Source organism: Rousettus aegyptiacus, unplaced genomic scaffold, assembly GCF_014176215.1.
Source record: "Rousettus aegyptiacus isolate mRouAeg1 unplaced genomic scaffold, mRouAeg1.p scaffold_m13_p_16, whole genome shotgun sequence".
NCBI lineage: Eukaryota > Metazoa > Chordata > Mammalia > Chiroptera > Pteropodidae > Rousettus > Rousettus aegyptiacus.
Window position 1 is genome coordinate 14,634,985 of NW_023416291.1, and position 19,166 is coordinate 14,654,150.

Genomic DNA, 19,166 nt, shown 5'->3' on the forward strand with positions numbered 1-19,166 from the left:
ATAAGCTTTAGGAAAAAAGAAAAACAGAAACGCATATTTTCCAATTTCAATTCCATTTCCTCTTGAGAAAATATCATAGATGTTATTAACTGATCTTTTCAGCCCAAGTTGCAGGTAATCCTTTAGAATTCTTGAAAAGCTTTCAAGTAGAATTGAAAACAAGAACCTTTTCAGATTTTGTTTCTCCGAAAGAAACTCATTGGAGAGTATAAAAATATTTTTTAACCTCTTTAGGAAAAAGCAATGGCCATTATTTCCCTTCCTGCAATACTGTAACATTTTTTACAAAACTGTTCCTTTCCAGAAGTCTTTTCTTTTTCACACATGGCAGGGGAACTGTTGTCGTCTTACAGAGTGGAAATATCAGCCACTGAGCAGACTCAGAAACTCAAAACCGGAGGGACTCTCCAGGGTCAAGGGCGGGTTCCAGCTTTTGGTAAGAGACCTAGGACTTGGATCCAGACTAGAATCAGGTCTGTGTTCTTTCTTCTCTTTCCCGAATCCTATGTCTACCAAAAAGCTATATATTTTCTTTTGCTTAATGCACAGTTTCTTGTCACAATTCAGCTGTGTAACTGCAACCACAGACTCATAATGATATGTAAACGATGTGAGGAATAGCTGTCTGATTTGCCTTTGTAAATAAGAGTCTAAAGTGGTAAGACGAACAGTGGACTCTTAATGAACATTGATTATGACACTCTATTTAAAATTTAAATAGCATTCTTTCAATTCAGAAATGCTTTTGGAGATAAGAAACAAGTAGGAATCTCACAACTGACCCCATAATCAGTTGACATACTCTGAGAGTACATGCTTTCATTTTGCTATTTAAAAACATTAAAAACTAATATAAATATACACTTTAGAACCTTGAACATCCTGAAACATTATCTTTCTAGGTATAGTGAGAAAGTCTGCCACACATATTAGAACTCCAGATGAATAAAGCGATTTGAATACTCAAGAGAAAAAGATAAGTGAAATAAAAGTAAAATACTAATTCCACAGCGTATCTTAGATCGAATTTCTCTCTTGATGAAATCTATCGACCGACTGTGCACTGAGCCATTGTTAACCAGGGCACAAGCTGTTTCTCCAATCTCTGCTACGTAAAATACCTTCTCATTATTATATTAGTATCGGCATCAAACTGGAGAACGATTGGGGAGAGTTCACGGCTTTTATGGCAACCCCCAGCAAGTGATGCTGTCCTGACAGTATAAAATCACCTCCGAGCCTGCGCCGAAACTGCGGGAGCGCGGCACGCCAGGCCGGGAGTGCTGTGTTAGATGAAGCACAGTGATCGCTCTGCACTTCCTTCGGGCCCCCTCTTTCTTGCTGAACGAACTCCAGGGAATGGCATCATGTCAGCCTTTCCAGATGGATTACGTGAAGCCATAGCTCAATGTCATTTTCAATAGGAAGCCTCATAATTAAAGGTCAAATAGTCACTTCATCTGCAATCAATCAATAGAAAAAGTACTAATACGAAGAACTAATCAATCAATGGCAAATGCACTAATAAAAGCAATGAATCAAATTCGCCACGTGTATAGATGCGAGTACATGGAAGAAGAGACCGGGACGGGGCAAAAGCAAGAACAATAAACTAAATCGAAAGTGTACATACAAGAGAACACTTAGAAGGCTTCTCAAGCAAGAGTTTGCATCTTCGGTTCAGTTGTGACGTGGGCACCACTTGGCCCGCAATGATTTATTCTTAAATACAAGTACTGGATGTAATAATGAATGGTATTTCACAAGGCTCACTTAATGTATTTTATTTGAGATGTGTGTGTGTGTCCGCGTATGTATAAAACCACTAGAAGAACACTGGGACAGTGATTGCAAAAGGGATAGATGTAGTTTCTAAATGCCAAGTAGATATAATCAGTTGTATTTCATCTTTGTGCGAGAGGAGAAAGTATAGCTCTAAGTGATACTATCTGAAATTTCTTTGTTCTTTCTGGAATATGAATCCATCACACTTAAAGTGATGTTCTTTCATTTCTATGCAGATAAGAAGTTCCCCATTAGGTCGCTGTTGTGACATATCCTATGTCCCAGTGACGTCAGGTCACCGGCAGAGGGAACTATGCATTGGATCTTATGAAAACTGATAGAGTAAATCCATAGGGCTTAACGAGGCCATTCTATCAATAGGGTCCAAACGCCCCTTGCTCTATGTGAAAATAAGGGCGCTCCTGGGGCATAGGTGATCCATGCCACCTCCCTGGGACAAGGGAAGCAGGAAAAGGGCCATTTTTATAAACGTCAGCTAGGCAGGAGGGAAGCCAGGTATGATCAAGACAAGATAAAATCGTCAAGTTAAAACTAAAAGCCCCTAATCTAAGAGCTATGGAAACTGAGGCCTGTGGCGGTATCAGAGGAAGAGTCAGTCAGGATGAGGGTTTAGCTTTTGTAGTTCCAAGTGAGCTTAAGTCTATCATGTTACAGAAGTAGCTAAGGAATCACACTACACTATTACTTAGCTTATTACACTAGCTTTGTACTGAAGGATCCGAGTATCTATTTTAAGGGAAAACACTACAAAAACAAACAAAATCCAAGTTAATCCAATCCTTTTCAGCAAAACAGCTACTTGTGATGGGAGTTCAGGGCACCTATCTGTTTGCCTGAAAAATTAGCTTTCAGAAAGCATCAAGAACAGAAGAGTATAGCTTTGGGGTTAAGAAATATGAAAAGATGAAAAAAAAAAAAAAGAAGACTGGATAGGTGTTTTGCTTCTAGAAAAGAAGAGAATACTGATTATGCTGCAGTATGCTTTTAGGTAGAACTCTGTTCAACACAGCCAGCTTCAGCACAGAAGAACCGTGGAGAAGCCCCAACATGCACTTTGGTTTTCCTGATGAAAGCGGACCCCTAGGCGTGGGCTGGGGTTCCAAAGCCCCCTGCAGAAATGCACAGGTGTATTTGGTGCAGCCACGACTCGGCAAGGACAGGGGCTCTTGGATCCCTGACTTGGGACATCTGAGGCACCCGGTTTCCTGCCTTTCTAACAGCCCCTTCCACGTTAGGAGACTTGGAACACCGGGCATACACCACAAAGAGCCACATAGCGAGAAAAGCGCAAGATGATTTGAGGCCAACGATTAAACCACACCTGTTGGTACATGAAAATCTACCAGCAGTGGGCAGGAGACTGGAGCCCTGGAAATGGTAACACAGCTATATATAACTAAGAGAGTTAATAATCACTAATAAGATGGCTGCTGCTCACAGAGCATCTGCTGTGTGCCGGGCAGCGTGCCAGGCTCTCAGGGCGCTGTCTCGGTCACCCCACAGCAACCTACACGCAGTGCTGCTACTCTGCATGTTCTGTCGTGTGCTGACCACCTGCTACGTACAAGTGCTGTGCTAGGTACTTAACAAATGTTAGTTTTAATCTTTATAATAACCTTATGGAGTGAACATTATTGTGCCCCATTTTATAGATGAGAAAGCTAAGGTTCGGGGAGATTAAGTGATTTGTTCAGGGTCACAAAAGCCAGGATTGGGATGTGGCTTCTAAAGCTCTTTCTGCTTCATGTTGATGATGATTGTAAAGAAAACCCAAGACACATACTGTGAAGTATAAACTATAAATATAATGTATTCACAGAAGCCGAAGCTCTAGGAAGCAACTGCTCCTTGAAGGGATTGTCCAATTTCTAAATCTTTTCCCAAACGTGGCAAGACTGACAATAGATTCTATCAGACAAACGTGTGGGGTTAGTAAAAACGTTATGAAGTGTCTTCGTTTTTCTTGTTTACTGACTGAGCTTCTTTAACATGAGCAGACTTAGGGCAACATCATGATTCTTCATCCTCTCTCAGTGAGTCACAAGCCAAAATGTAGAAGAGTTTTTATCATGAATTTTTCCAACAACGTGCCAACTACCACAAAGAGTTTGTGGATGATGCATATTTCAATAAATTTTCTGATTACTTAATGAATTTTAATGACTGAAAACGGGACACATTATTGGGGTAATGCCACTAAACTGGATAAAGCTAAGTAGAAAACAGCATTTTTCTTCTTGGTCTATTTTTTGTCCATTAAATAAATACTTATTTCACTTTAAGTGCTAATCAGATTAAGTTAATAACATAACATTCTGAGATGAACATCAAACTAATGTCAATATCAAATCAGAGAAATAACATGATTTCTACCTTGCTCCAAGTTTCCAGAAGATAAGTCAACATTTTCCAGTGCCAATTCTAGAGCCTTCCGAGGCCAAGATTTTTGCCCGTGGCACTGCCCTCCCCCACATTAATATTAAACATTCGACATTGAAAACCTTTTTCGAGAATCATAAACATCACTACAAATTAAGCTAAATCCTATACTACTAAAGTTAGGCCCTCAAAAATTGGTTCAATCATACAATGGTATTTCAAAGCGATGACCCATTCACACTTTGCTATTGTTTTTTAACAGAGTGGACAATGCCCTGTTCCATTTAACTTGAAGAGTCGCCTGAATTTCATGATCATAAAATATAACCATCTGAGGGTGATATTCGTTGGTTTTTAGGACTGTGAATCACTTACCCAGTGTGAGGGATTTGTGTGTAGAACAGAAAATGATAGCCACCGTGTCTGCTGGTGTGAAACCCGAACTACTCCTAGGGGCAAAAAAAACACGTATTTTACAAATACTTTTATTAAAAGCTTATTTAACACATCCTAAATCAACTACAGTACCTACCTTCATGTTTACGTCCCTTTGATCAATCCTGGTGACAGAAGTAATGCTATGCTCAAATGTACAGAAGTGTCTGAATTCCTTTTTAAAGAATCATTTCTGAGTCATTTATCCATAAAAAAAAGAGAGACATTTAAAAACGTTTGGCAGGCCCCTGAGGTCGTAATGAACCTGTGGTGCAGGATGCTGCGAAATCACGCGGCGAGGAATTCTGCTAGTGAAGCAGCTAGGCCGTCACCGATACGAACCCGGTGGCCTGAAAGGGTTAATGTACCTCCAAAGCTGCTCCCTCAAGCAGCAACGTATCCTTTTGGCAGCAAACATGCCCTTTTGAGAAATACATGGGATGAACGAAGATAATAAATCACCATTGTTTGAGCAGTCGCCTTGTACCTGGTACTACTCCAAGGTCTCTGCGTGTAAAGCCAACAGCCCCATAAGGTAGGTGAGACGAGGTCCCTATGTGCAGATGAGAAAACTGAGGCACACAGAAGTCACCTAACTTACCCAGGGTCCCACGGCTGAGCGACAGAGCCAGCATTTACATCGAGCCTGACTCCTGTGTCTACGCTCTTAACCGCGATGTTCTACTATTGTTATATGTTAAGCATGAAACAACATCTCAGGCAAAATCCATTAAATGTTAAAGGGGTCAGCACTGGTGACTATCATATTTGGAGTTCTTATTTTAGATTATAAAGATTTAGAGAACCAGGAAAAAGGTCAGAAATGTGATTATTATTATTGAGTCCTCGATGTGTTAGAAATGATTCCTTTCTACAAAATGAGGGTTTGAAGACATAGTGAGTCTGTTCATCTCCTGCCCTAAGCCCAGGTAAGAGTCGGCAAATGGAAAAGCGCTCTAGAATCCAACAGCATGTATACAGCTGCAGATCTATCCGATTTTTAAGGATCTCTAGAGAAAGAGACCCTACCATCTCCCTTAGTAACCTTTTGGGGACAATCTCCCCTAAGTGTCTCTCCACATTCTGTTTCCTTTGCGACACACTCACTGGAGGGGAGAAGGGCCCTCTCCTCCTCCTCGCTCCCTGTATGTGTGTTAGTTAGGAGGATGCTTAGTTGCCCTCTGGTCTTCCCTCCTCTGAGAAGTCACATATGCTCACGTTTCCTGAACAGTCGTACCTCCAGCTCTTTTATTTTGATAACAACTTTCCGAACGGCATTTTGGCGTCTCACCTCAGTGGAGGGCTCTCTGTGGACAGATATCGCTGGAGTATAAGCAGACTGCCTCACTGTTCCCACATTTCGTCCTCACATTAATATTGCGACACCGCTCTTATTTTCTTAAACATTGCACCACACGGCTGACATATTCCTGATCCCTTTATTCCTCACGTAGGCCCAATGTGAAAGGAGCTATGCAAGGGTTAGTAAACGCATGGAAGAAGGGAACAGAAATATAGATTCTATAAAAGAGAAAGAGATTGAGAACGAGGGCACGGGAGAGTGACAAAGGGCATGTGTGTGTTTTGGCACTGGAGCTTGACCGGAAGGTGGGGTATGATGACGGAGCATGTAGAGAACCTTCTCTAAGGCACTAAGAATTGAGGTGACCTTTAAGGGCCAGGGCTGGACGTCATGCAGATGTGTATTTTAGGTAAGGAACAGTGACCTGAGCCTGGCAGTGCGGGGGCAGTCAGTCGGCAAAGAGCCTTCTTCAGGCTGCCCCGTGTGCAGGAATGCTGGCTGGTGGCAAGGTGTGTGGATTTCATAACTTCGTAAGATGGGACAAGGTGTTTGAAGAGGAGTAATCACACAGCATAAGACTGAAGACGATGAGGCTAGGCAGGCAGCAGAGGGCTGTAAGGGCCTGGAGAATCAGTGACGGCAGGAGATGGTGGTAAGAGACATGAAGGCAGAATTAAAAGAACTTGTCAACTGTTGACCTCTGTGAACTATTCCCTCCCCAGCTTAATGGCACAGGTGTTTGGGGCAAATGCACCAGAATTTAAATACAGAACATCCTTTTGCTTGTTTATAAAATGGGGATGATATTGCCTGCCCCTTAGGGTTTTTGTGAGGATAAATGCCAATGTTTGTTTAGAATTTGGCCCACTGGGAGTGTTTAATACCTGCTGGTTGATATTTTTACCATGATTGTTGCTTTGTGAGAGGAGGAGGAGGAATTAAATAGAAATCAGAAACTTTGAGCAAACTGGGAGGAATACTAAAGCATTAATGGAAACCGGGAATGAAGGGGCTCATGAAGTCCGGGGAGGAGGCCTAGGAGTGGATGTTTAAGTGTGAACTGGTAGTCGTGAGAGGGACAGTGTTTTCCAGAGATCTGGAGAAGAAAAGGATTAGGGGAGATTTGAACATGATTATATCACGAGAGAGACAGCAGGTAGGAACAACCGATGAAGCCAGGTCCTCAGAGAGGCCTGAGAGGACAAGACCGAGAGGGGATGTTTCCTATAGCCTGTGAACTGAAAACAAAGAAGACGAGGTGAGTAAAAAATACGGAAATTTTTCAGGTAGAGAATGGGAAAGTGGAGGCAATTTGTATCAGAGATTGTAGTTTCTTCATAAAGTGTGAGGTACTTCGCCCATCTACAGAGACTTTGAAAAAGTCCTGAGGCTTGGGAACCAAAGAAATTAGAAAAGCTCGAAGGAGGCAGCCCGGGGGCGTGACATGCAGCCGACCCGTAGCGGATGCTCTCTGCGGCGGCCGAGCGGGCGGCACGGCCGGCAGGGCCGGGGTGGGACCGCTCCCCAGCGCCGCTGCCGGTGCTCGGGGCCACCAAGGCCTCTCCTGTTGGTCTTTGCTGCCCTTGCTATAACCGATCGTTGCTGCATCCGGGTTTATGCAGTCTGGTTTTCTTCCAGGAGAGTCTGGCAATATCCTTCTCCTTCGGTGAACTTTGTTCTGCTTGATATTTGTTCTTTTCCAAATTATAGCACGTTTCCAATGTGTCAAAACCTGACGCTGGCTGCCATTGATTGGAGCAGCATCTGCAGTGTCGTTAGAGAGGATATTTGCAAGACATGCGAAACTGTCCTCTAGTTCAGGTAAGGAGACTGAAGCTAAGCCCACACTGGGAGCTTTCTGGTCTGACTTGAGTTGAATCATTGCCTGATAGTTCTACTGGCACAAATTCTGTCAGTCGGGAGGGAGGATCAGCAAATACAAACAGAATGTTTCAAGTTAACAATATTCTTCCTAAACAGGGCTGATTTGCACTCTGTAGAGTAACAGACTGCTTGCCGTGATGGATCTTGGGGGAAAAGCAAAAGAGCAGACACTCACTTAAGTCTCCATTCACGGACGGAGGATGACGATGGTGATAAACAACCACAGTGGTAAGCACCTGCTGAGCATTTTTCTAAGTACTTTGCTTCCAGTATTTCTTCCCTCTCAGAACATAGCCTTAAAAAGGCAGGTGGTATTACTGCCTCATTTTTTTTTTCACAAAGAGAACGTGAAGCACAAAGTTGTTAAACAACTTCCCAAAAGTCACATAGCTAATAAATAGGCTGCCCCAAATACTGGAGATAAATTTTCCTCCGAGAAGCAAATTATAAACAAACAAACAAACAAACACCAAAGACAAAAACCAAACAAATAAACAAAAAATATCACACAATGTAATGGATGAGAGCGGCTGTCTTGTTGAGAAACCCTCCCTCAGCCGCGCTCTGTCGAGGCAGGGCTTTCTGGCAGAAAGTCGTGACAATATACAGAAAAATGAAGAGTGCTGTACACTGTGTTTAAATAGTAATGACTATAATTATTTTCAGTGATTAGCATCCGTATTGTGTCTGCTCCCATTTTTGAAAGGAATCACATTACTAGTTATTTTCTAATTCTACCTTATCTCTCTTTAATATTGATTTTCTTTTTATCCTGCTTTTATGATTCTTTTGATCACTTTGGCTTCCCTCGAGATGTTTATTTCCTTTTCTTCCCAACTGGTCTTTTTGTTCTCTCTTACAAAGCTTTCAATCAGCGTTTTCCACATAATATTTATTTTGCCTTCCTTTGCAGTACCCACAAAGGAAAACATGTCAGAGGGTTTTACTAGCAGAATCACAGAATGTGGAGCAGAAAAGGTCCTCTGAGACAGTTTGCTCTAAGCCCACTGTTTTTTAGAGAAAACTTCCGTGTGAAATGCTTTTCTTTGTTAACCTCTGTACCCGTGTTTTGTCTTTACTCATTTTAGGTGACGACCTCGTCTGTCATTAGCCAAGTGGCACACTAAACAAGTTGCCCAGAGCTCTGTGGTGTGGGTGCCTGAATCGGCAAGAGACTCGCCGTTAGTGACAAGGTCTCCTTCTCTCCCCCCTCCCTCCTCCACCTTCCTTCTTTCTCCTCCCCCCTGCCTTCCCCCACCCGCCTGCCCTCCCAGGGCGACTGTGAGAGGCCCATTGAAACATCAGACTGAAAATGCACAGATAGGGATTAAAAGGCCTGCACAAGTATTTGAATGTTTGCCTTCTTCCTTTTCCCTTGTTAAAGGTTTTTTGGTCACACTAGATTTCTATTATTCTGTTACCAGCTTACCAAACTGTCTTTTATCTATTTTTAAAAGGCTCCCAATTACTGCTTTCTTTTTCTAAGCTTTATTCAACATTTTGAAGAAAACTTTGACAGCTTTCCAAAGTTAGCTTAGGTCACTGCGGATGGCTGACCCTTGATTTGATGAATCAACTTTCATTTCTTAGCAACTGCAACAGACGCTCAAAAAGAATGTATGTATTACATAGCTAGAAATGCTAATTCCTTCTCTTCCATAATTAGTTCTTAAGACAATAGAAACTATTTTGATGTAATAAAATTCTACAGTAGCTAACATTTATTGAGCACTTATTTGACGCTAGGTGTTATGCTGAGGGCATTACGAGCATATTATTTAATTCTCCAAATGACTAAGAGAGAGGTACTACTACTGTCTGCATTTTATAAATGAGAAAACTGGCAAAAGGTACAAAGTTATTAAATAGGATTGACACTCAAGTCTGTCTGATTCCAACACTATTCTACAGACAGAGAAATGAGAACACAGAATAATAACTCTTAACTTAACTTTAAATGCTCAGAGTAGAAGAGGTTCACATGCCAGGCACTAGAATGGTGACAGGGCAGGCAGTAAATCTAAGGCATGCTAATCAGGTAAGCGAGGTATTGCAGGAAGGCTGACTTTTCTAGGCTGGGTCTCTCCTGGTTCATGCTAAACTTTCATCATCAGAGGTCAGTGGTGTGCTGTACAAAAAAGACTGATTTCCTTGCTGGATTTTTGTGGCTCAATATATGGATTGATTTTAGATTTACTGAATTGGTAAGAAAAAGATTTTTAAAAAAGACCCCACAGGCCAATTTCACTAATTTTAAGCAGGAAAGAACAAAATGATTTGGGGTAAGTTACTAAACTATTACTAAACAACTAAAATCTGATTTTTAGGCAAGTTATTAAACTAAAGTATTCTAAGTGTGGGTCCTCATCTGCAAAATGGAAACAAAGACTGTGGTATGATAGTCTTTGCTATTGGACTTACGTGAAATAACATATACACAATTCTTAGCACAGTGCTTGGCCTAGAAGAGGGTTCGATCAATGTTGGCAATTTTCATTACTCTAAATAAAATCCTCAGGCACTACAGGGTCTCTCAGCATGAAAAAAGAAATCTTGTAAATTCTGTCCAATTAAAAAATCCCCAAATTTTAATGGGATATTTTGGGGCTACATATCCATTACTCATCAGTATGATTACAGACACTCCATATTCTGCTGTTTATCAAAGAACGTGCATGTCTGACATCGGGCCAAGCAAGTTTAAAACACAACCCAACTTCAGTGAAGGCAGAAAGAGGCAATGGAAGGATCTCAAAACCGCAAGGTCTTATGAAAGCCCAGTCTATCCAGGCTGAAAATTCCCTATTCGTGATTCCACCACCCCTCTTTCAGCAATCGCAGTATTGGCTATTCTGTGCTTTTCAAGAATTTTTCAGTCACCGACAGGATATCCGCATCCTTCTTTGATAGGACAGGATGAGTGAGTCTGGTTATCGCCTCTGCCACAAGGACCAGCAAACAAACGGCCAGCGAAAGGCGACCGTCTTTTTTAAGGTGACATAACAAGCTGTTCACAAAAAGAACTCGAAAATAGCTCCTCCTCTCAGACTTACTCAAATAAGTCACATTTGCTCTGTGACTTAATGGCTCCAGGCTTTACTCTTGCTCATAAATCACAATCACAGACTTGGGAAAATGCTTTAAATTACATCAATCAATAAGTTTCTATTGATTGTTTACAGTCAGCCTCCTACTACACCAAGTGCTATGAGAGCCAGCTGCCTACGTGAAGCCGGAGCTCTCTACTGCCCTGACACTGTCGGGCCTCACAGCCGCTCAGGCCTTTTCCGTTGGGACGACTCATTGCCCTCACCTGGCACTCCAGGGCCTAGCAATCTGGCCCAAGCTCACCCTTCCGGGTACTATCGTTACTTTTAATTTCCCTCTACTCTTACTGCCCCTCCGTGTCGTGTTTGTGTCTGTGTGTATGTGTCCACATGTGCATTGTTGTTTCTTCCTCAACAAAGAACCCGCTCTTTGCATCTCTGTTAGCTGAATAATTAGCCATTCTTTACGACTCATGTCAAACCCCATCTCTTTCATGAAGCCTTGCTCGATCGCTCTCTTTGGAAGTGCTTTCCTCTTTGAACTGACTACAGGTTGGCTTACTGTACCACTAGGAGGACACTTAGTTATCAGTGCATATATCTAGTTTATAAACTCATGCAAGATCGGAATCGTCTTCCATTTGTGGCATTTTCTGTGGCATCTTTCTTATGCCAAAGGCTTAAGTGGTATCTGCTGAGTGTGTAACACCAGGGGGAGAAGCTGCTTTCAGGTGAGCCTTTGAGAACAGGAAAGATGGCCTAGGATATGGAGACTAACGTTGACATGGGGATAGCCTTAGCAAAGGACAGAAATGAGAAAGCATGAGGTTCTTTTAGGGTCAGCAAAGCTTTTACCTCAGCCTAAAGCTTAGATAGCATGACAGCTAGTAGTGAGTGGTTTATGCGATCGGCCCTGCCCTTTGCCCCCTGCCAAGTGAATTTCATTCCGCAGGCACCGAAGATCTCTAAACAAGAGCACCCTTAATAGAACTTCGAGTTATTGGAAGCAGTATGAAATGCATAAAAAAGTTAGGCCTCGAAATACAAATACCAGTATGATATCCATTGCAATCATCTGAGAGAAAAAGCAACGAAAGCCTAATAGGGAAGTAGCTTTGGGAGCGTGTACATGCGTGCGTGCGTGCATGCACACACACACACACGCACACACACACACACACACTGTATATCAAGAGGTAAGAGAGTTTTAAAAAAAATGATGCGAAGGAGTCCAGTCTGAATAATTCTGTAGATGGTGGTCCCATTAGCAGTTAAGTAAGGAAGTGAGAAAGAGAAAGAAAGTGTTGGGGAGAAAAGATTAATTCCATTTTGAATATCTTGAGTCTGAGGTCTTATTAAGATAGTCAGGTGAAGATATCTAAATGGTAAGTGGTAAGTCATGCTGGGACTCGGGATGGAAGGTCTAGGCTTGAAATCATGAGCTGACAGCTGGTGGAAGGGAGGAGGTCGTCTAAGCACATGACGTGAAGCACCCGATGTGAACGGAGAGACAGGGGCCCAGGACAGACCCTTTGACAGCGTCCCCAACGTGCGGAAGGTGGGAGCAAGATGAACAGTTAGGAAGATGGGAGGGAAACTAGAAGAGCAGGATTGGCACAGAAGTCGAGTAAAGAGCACGATTCCTCACTTAGGAAAATAACGACGAGAAATAGCAAATCACTTACCTTGTTGAAAAGATGAAGGTTAAAAGCATAAAACTCAGTTGAATAGAAAATACTGAAGAAAAAAAAAGATTGAATCTAAATTAGCACTATAAAGCAGCATCTGTAGCATATTTATTGGTATGCTTAACTTGATCGGAAATTCAAGGGGACTCAAAGAAAAAATAATTAAGTAAACCAAACATATATTACAAAACTGATAAAATCATTTAAATCAGTGGGACTCAAATTGTTCTTAATGAAGATATCCCCAGATACAATCTATGACATCTACTCAGGACTAATCTAACACTTTCTTTAAGATAGGTTATTTAATTTGTCCAATTCAGAAAGATTTATACTATGTGGATTTAGAGCAAATAGCATAAATGAGGTACCATATAATAAATATTTTGGAATAACTCATGTTGATTTTTATAACATGATTCTTTGAAATGACAATTATCAAGTTATTTTTATTATTGTGGGATAAATAAAACAAAAGATACTCTTTGTTTTGTGAACAACAAATGCTTTCATTACTTCTACATTTTAAAATATTGTTCTGAGCTTTGCCTGTAGGTTGATGGAGGCTGAGAAGTGTGAAATAGCCAGGATTAAATGACTTATAAATACAGACAGGCGTCTTCTGCTGTCGGTGCGGCCTAGTGGGACACCCAGTCTCTTCTTGCCATTTCTACTTTTGCTGAGCAGAAGTCAGCAAAGTTTACTTAAAGGGCCACATAAAAGTATTTTGGGCTCGAGGGCCATATGGTGTCCATGGTAACTACTCAGCTCTGCTTTTTGAAAGCAGCCAGAGATAATACTTAAATGAATTTTTGAGCCGAGCAGCTACTTGCTTTTTACAGTCTGCGACCTCTAACGATGAAATGATATTACTTTGGGTATATTTTAATAGAAAGATGATGTAAATGTTCACATTTTAACCAATGCAGCCAATTATTTTAAAATAATAGTATCACGTATTTTAAATCGTACTTTTAATTCACGATTAAGAATGATCGGCTTAAAGTTATAATGAAATAAATATGGCTAAAGAGTGCTCCATCTAACATTTGAATTTGACAGATATTATGGCTTCTTTCATCTGGCATCAACTACTAGAAATCTGACATAAAAAACACAAAAGAGATTAAGTCATAAGCGCATAACTGATGTCTTTTTAAAGAACAGATACGTGTGATACAGTGAAGTCACTGAGTCCATAGAACGTGAAACTAAGTGTTCTCTTCTAATCAAATTAACATTCGAAATGAATTTAGGCAACACAAATCGCCACGCTTTGCCAGTGAGGAGACTGCGGGGGGACAGCAAGAATATCCCTTCTCCCAACTTACTTATGAACAGTACGAGGATAAGGCTGAATTTATCCAGATCGATGTTCGGGTTGGAGAACGTGTCGCAGAATGTCGTGTAGATGATCGCGAGGAGCACACTGCTGCTGACAGCGCCAAAAGGGGGTTTGGTTCTTTCAAGCCAGTCCTTGATGTATCTTCGGACGCTCTGAAATAACAGAGATCAACAGGTGGCCTCTTTTCAGAGATGTAGGGAGTTGAATTGGGCATCGCAAAGTAATTCTGACAGCAGAAAGACATGAAGGAAAGAGAATAATTTGGAGGATGGCCACAGTGGCTTTCGAAGCTTCCCTGCCACACCGCTCTTCTTCTGGGGAGTTTGACATTTGTAGTGCAACTTCCACCGGTGTCCATAATGAGAGCATATTTTCAACCGCATTCAAATCCATCCTTAATCATGCCAGATGCTCTTTGCTAGCTGTCACCGAGACGTGCCCATTAAGCCTCCCCAAAGTTTATCTCCTCTGCTCATCCTAATGGATGTGTGTAATTATCGCCGTCCCCTTTGCCTCAACAGACAGTTCCAAGTGCAACTTTGGGAATCTTAAAAAATCTGACATCTTCAAGAATTTCAAGTCGGTAGATAATTGAAAGTGATCCATGGAACATATTAATATTTAAAATGCTAGCGATGCACCAGAAGTTTTTAATTAAATTATAACTCATGCTTGAAAAGCAAAAGTGCATGTGTTGTGGGAGCTTAAATAATTCAAACTCTGAATATCTAGAGTTTTTGTGAATCCAAAGACAAATGCCATTTGCATGCTTTTAGAATTCCAGAAGTAACACTTAAAAATGAATAAACCTGTCCTAACTTTCTACAAAAGAACCAGTAAAATATAAAGTTATATAAATAGCAGTCCTCTCCTATTTTAAAACCAAACCAGATATTTAAAATGAGGACAGTCTGAATATTGGTGCCGCTAACTTTCGTCTGAATACAAATGTGAACCACTCGATTTAAAACCTTTCCCTTTTGAAAGAAGCCGAACAAGCCCTATAACAAGGACTATAGTTGAGACATATTAAGTTTTGAGTCACTCATTATCCTGCATAATTGAACATGAGATTTCACAACAGGCTGAATTAGCATGATCCATTAGCAATAATGAGGTCAGGGAACTTCTCCTGACAAGGCTGATGGGGTTCTGTCATCTTCTACTCTGTCACTAAAGAGGCTTAATTCTCAATGGCGCATACCTTCACAGACACTCGAGAACTAAATAAACCACTCTCAAGAGAACCTCTGAACAAACGGCTGTTGGATCAACTTCGTCTGTTCTGAAGGGCTCAGTAAGTGAAATAACGGCGTTGATAAAGGGATTTCCATCAGAAGGCTGACCAGTCAGTACCAAAAAGACACACGTACGACAACTTGAAGGCTGGGGAAGGTGGAATGAAGGGGAAAGAGTGTTTATATATATAACGGTTAAAATATTTTTTTAAAGAAGTGGATCTTGTAATTAAAGTTACAGTTGTATTTATAAAAAATTATTTTGTAGAAGTTATCCCAAATCATAATAATATATCTAGTGTTCATTTCTTTCTTTAAAGTTAAAGTGTAGTGAAGTATAGAGAACTCGGAGCAGTCTGTCACACAGTGCTATGCACTGACGTATTAGAACATAAATTTTGGATAACTGCGTTCAGGGTACCTAGATGGCCCATGTTCAGATATGTCACTGTGGGGGTAGCTGCTTGTTAGAAGTCTACAGAGGGACTCCGTTTCAAAGGGCATCTCATAATCTATTGTGTTTGGTAGCATAAACCTGGTAGTGGCCCAAATTTAATACAGCTTCACTCCTATAGGAAGTAAAATAAACAGAAATTGCATGGAGTTACAGAAATTGATGCTGTCTTCCTACCTTGTTTTAATATAAAATGGTTAAAAACACAAAAGTCCTCTCTCTGTAATAGGTTATAGAACGTATGATCCTAATTCCAATCCTACCCCACCGTCAATCGCCTCTCTGACTAAATGAGTACGTAAGGTGTAACTTGAAAGTCAGAGCCATTTCAAAAACCAATATAAATCTCTCATCATCAACTTTATAAACAGCAATGGACTTAGCCTAATGATCACTTTCTTCATTACAAAGTACTCAGTCTCAACAGTGTAGTAGGACTCTTTCAATATGCCAAGTAACAGTCCTGCAAACTCCTAGCTAAAACACTTTTCTTCTAGACATATCAATGCTTTAATGCTGGATACTTAATCTTGATAAAGCAAATAACTAGAAAGTTGGGAATTGAACAGACCAACAAGTGAAGCAATAACCCTAGAGGAAAACAGATTGACCTTCACTGTTTTTAGGCTTACAGTGTTATTTATCTGTGTTTTCGAAGTAAACCATTTTAAACCTTGCCAGGCTCCGTAAAACTTTTCCATCTTCCTTTAAAATTAAATTCACAAAGCAGCTGCTTTTGCACTGTGTAGCCAGAAAAGTGTTAAAATGTTTTAAAACTACTGGGTGAAGTGGTGTTGATATGCCTCAAAGATGTGTTTCAGATATAAACTGCAGGAAATCTCATCTTCTCTTAGTTCAGTCTCTTACACTTTTCAGATCGTCATTTTCTGTTTGTCAAGAAACTATGTCATTTTTTAATCCTCCAAACTTCTTTGTCTCATAGAAATGTTTAAAACCTTATAGGAGACAGGACTTTGCTAGAGATAGAGCTGCACACCCTGAAAAGGATGCCTCAGAGTGCTCCCTTGGGGAAAAAAATGAAAGTCAAGATGAGGGGGGAAAGGCATTCTGAGGAGATGGCTAGTTGTATCTTTCTTCAGAATCTATACTAATTCATTTGCTCTCATAGCTCAGAGACATTTAGGCATTCAAAATTAAGTGACAAATCCTCATAAACTTGTTTGCTTTTCCCTATGGAGAGAGCAGGAAAAAAATCTGCTGCCGCTTTTTATTTTTTCGTCTCACTTTCTACATTTTGATTTACTTTATTTTAAATTAAGCACCAGTAAAGGTTGAAGGGAAATTTAAATGTGAATCTCTGTACTTCTAATAAGCTGAGACACATATCTGTTTCTGCATGACCTCCAAACTGGAAACCTGGTGAACTAACACATTTTAGGTGAAAATGTTGATATACTGAGATAATAGAGAAATGTAATGCTCATCATTTCAGTTTTCACTTTTTCAGGGTATATTCTTCCTTTCCTCTCTCTTCTGTCTTTACATTCGTAAACTGATTTTTGAGTCGGGATATGTGATAGATAATTTTTCATGTTAAGTCTGAATTTTAAAATTTATTTTTCTTCAAGGTGGCTTCAGATTGTTTTTTTTTTAATTTTTATCCTTTATTTCATAAAATCCATACATTTTCATTGTGTTTTGTTTCTTCATTAATATTCTGTTGAACTGTATAGTCAGGGATATAAAATCGAATCCAACTTATATAACATTTTTCTTTAAAAATATTTTGTATTAAATATTGAGCAGATTCACAATTATACAGTATATGTTACGCAAAGTTCAAACGACGATAATAAATGAACACCATAAGCACCTATCACTTACTTAACTTTTTGAAAATTCTTTTTATTTCTTCATCTCATTCTCGAGAAGGGTCATGCAGATATTATCCTGCCTAGTTTACAGGCGCAGAGAGCCCAACGACTTACACAAAATGTGAAAAAGCTAGTCAGCCCGATGAGCAGGACTATAACTTTTACGTCCTGAGGGGACCGTGGCACAGGGGTCAAAGGTATGAACTCAGAGCCGTGTGGGCCTGGCTTAGAATCCTGGTTCCACCCTGTGCTCTGCTCTGGGGTAAATTCCTTCCCTTCCCTGTGCCTCATCTCTCAAATGGGTATAATAGTAGATGTAGTGAGGGTTGAGCACTCCAATAACTATAAAATCCTTTAGAGCCTCTAACAGGGCCTGTGCCTGGTAAATAATGGCTTTTCTTCTTTCCAGGTCTCAGCTGGGTGATGTTTCTGCCATGACACTGTCAGTATATCCCGCGGCACGATTCAGGTGAAGCAAGGAAAACAGCTCATATCTAATAAAATTTTATAAGTGCAAAATTTAACTAGCATTAATAACATTAACTTGAGCTTTAGCTGAAAACTATTTAATATGAAAAAGCTACTCTGTGAAACAACTCACTGATGAAAGACGAGAGAATGCATGAATGATAAATGACACATATGCTTTTTATTATTAACTTTAGAAAAAAGTAATGTAGTGTGCTACTTTGAAAAACGTTTTTCAAAGGTGGTAAAAATTCTATTTCATTAACATTTATTTGTAAATCACTCAAAAATGCATAAAATAGGTATTTGTCACAAGCACTTAGATGTATTATTAAAAGAGTTATCAGAAAAGAAGAAGAAATATTATAATGACACGCGATTTATTTCTTTGACATAAGAAGCAATCTCTCGGCCACCTATGGAAAGACTACTCTTATTTCAGACTCATAGCATCTTTGAGCCAGAAGATATTAAATTCCTTATTTCGCAAATGAGAAAAGCGAGGCCTGGAAGTTGTGTGTACAGCCAGGAAGTGCCAAAGACTAAACTAGACCTCAAGTCACATCACGGTCAGTCAGTTATGACTTCAACCAAAGAGAAGTACTGTCTGGGGAAAACACACAAAAAAATAAAATTCACTCTCAGAAATACAAATAAAAAGTTGAATGATAAAGTTTCATTATCACTAAAAGATTAAGGAAAATATATTCAGGTCTTTTTCACCTCCCTCTAGTTCCTACTGTTTATTTAAAGGCAATAATAAAATCTTATTTTAAAAGATGCACGTTAAAATCTATAGAAATATTTATTTTGTTTATGCGGCACCTCTACTTACAACAGACATAAGGCTACCTTGCCTGGCGTCTATTTCCTCTGAAGTAGTACATACGCACTGCTGATAAGGTCCTCAAAGATCACATCGCATAGCTTAGGTGAGTCAATCGACTACGAATTAATACAGAGATAAGCGGACAGACAAGTTCCCTGGAGCCCATGGAGCTTACCTTCTAGTTAGAGGAGAGAAATAAAAAGTAAAAGCAACCAACAAATAAACAAGAAGCAGATAATGATCCACATTAAGCAGAGGTGTCAGCTGGATGCCGCGGATGTGACCCCCCTGGAGGGGGGCGGCAGGAGAGGTCTTTCTGCAGGGGGCGAGGGGGAGGGTGAAAGCTGGGAAGGTGTTCCAGGCGGAAGAACTGCCAGTGCACAGTTTCTAAGGCAGGATCACGGCTGGCACGTTTGAGAAGCAGAGGCAAAGTCAGTGAGACCCGACTGTAACGG

General features: G+C 40.4%; 1 protein-coding gene across 1 annotated transcript in view; it reads right to left on the reverse strand.

Moving 5' to 3' along the window:
* Nucleotides 1-19,166, reverse strand: part of SLC10A7 (solute carrier family 10 member 7) — a 194,520-nt gene that overhangs the window by 19,068 nt on the left and 156,286 nt on the right. Inside the window, exons 8-10 of the mRNA XM_016158894.2 lie at nucleotides 13,874-14,039; nucleotides 12,540-12,591; nucleotides 4,561-4,634 (exon numbers count right to left, since the gene is read on the reverse strand). Coding sequence (XP_016014380.1) covers nucleotides 4,561-4,634; nucleotides 12,540-12,591; nucleotides 13,874-14,039 — 292 coding nt within the window. The remainder of the gene's footprint in view (nucleotides 1-4,560; nucleotides 4,635-12,539; nucleotides 12,592-13,873; nucleotides 14,040-19,166) is intronic.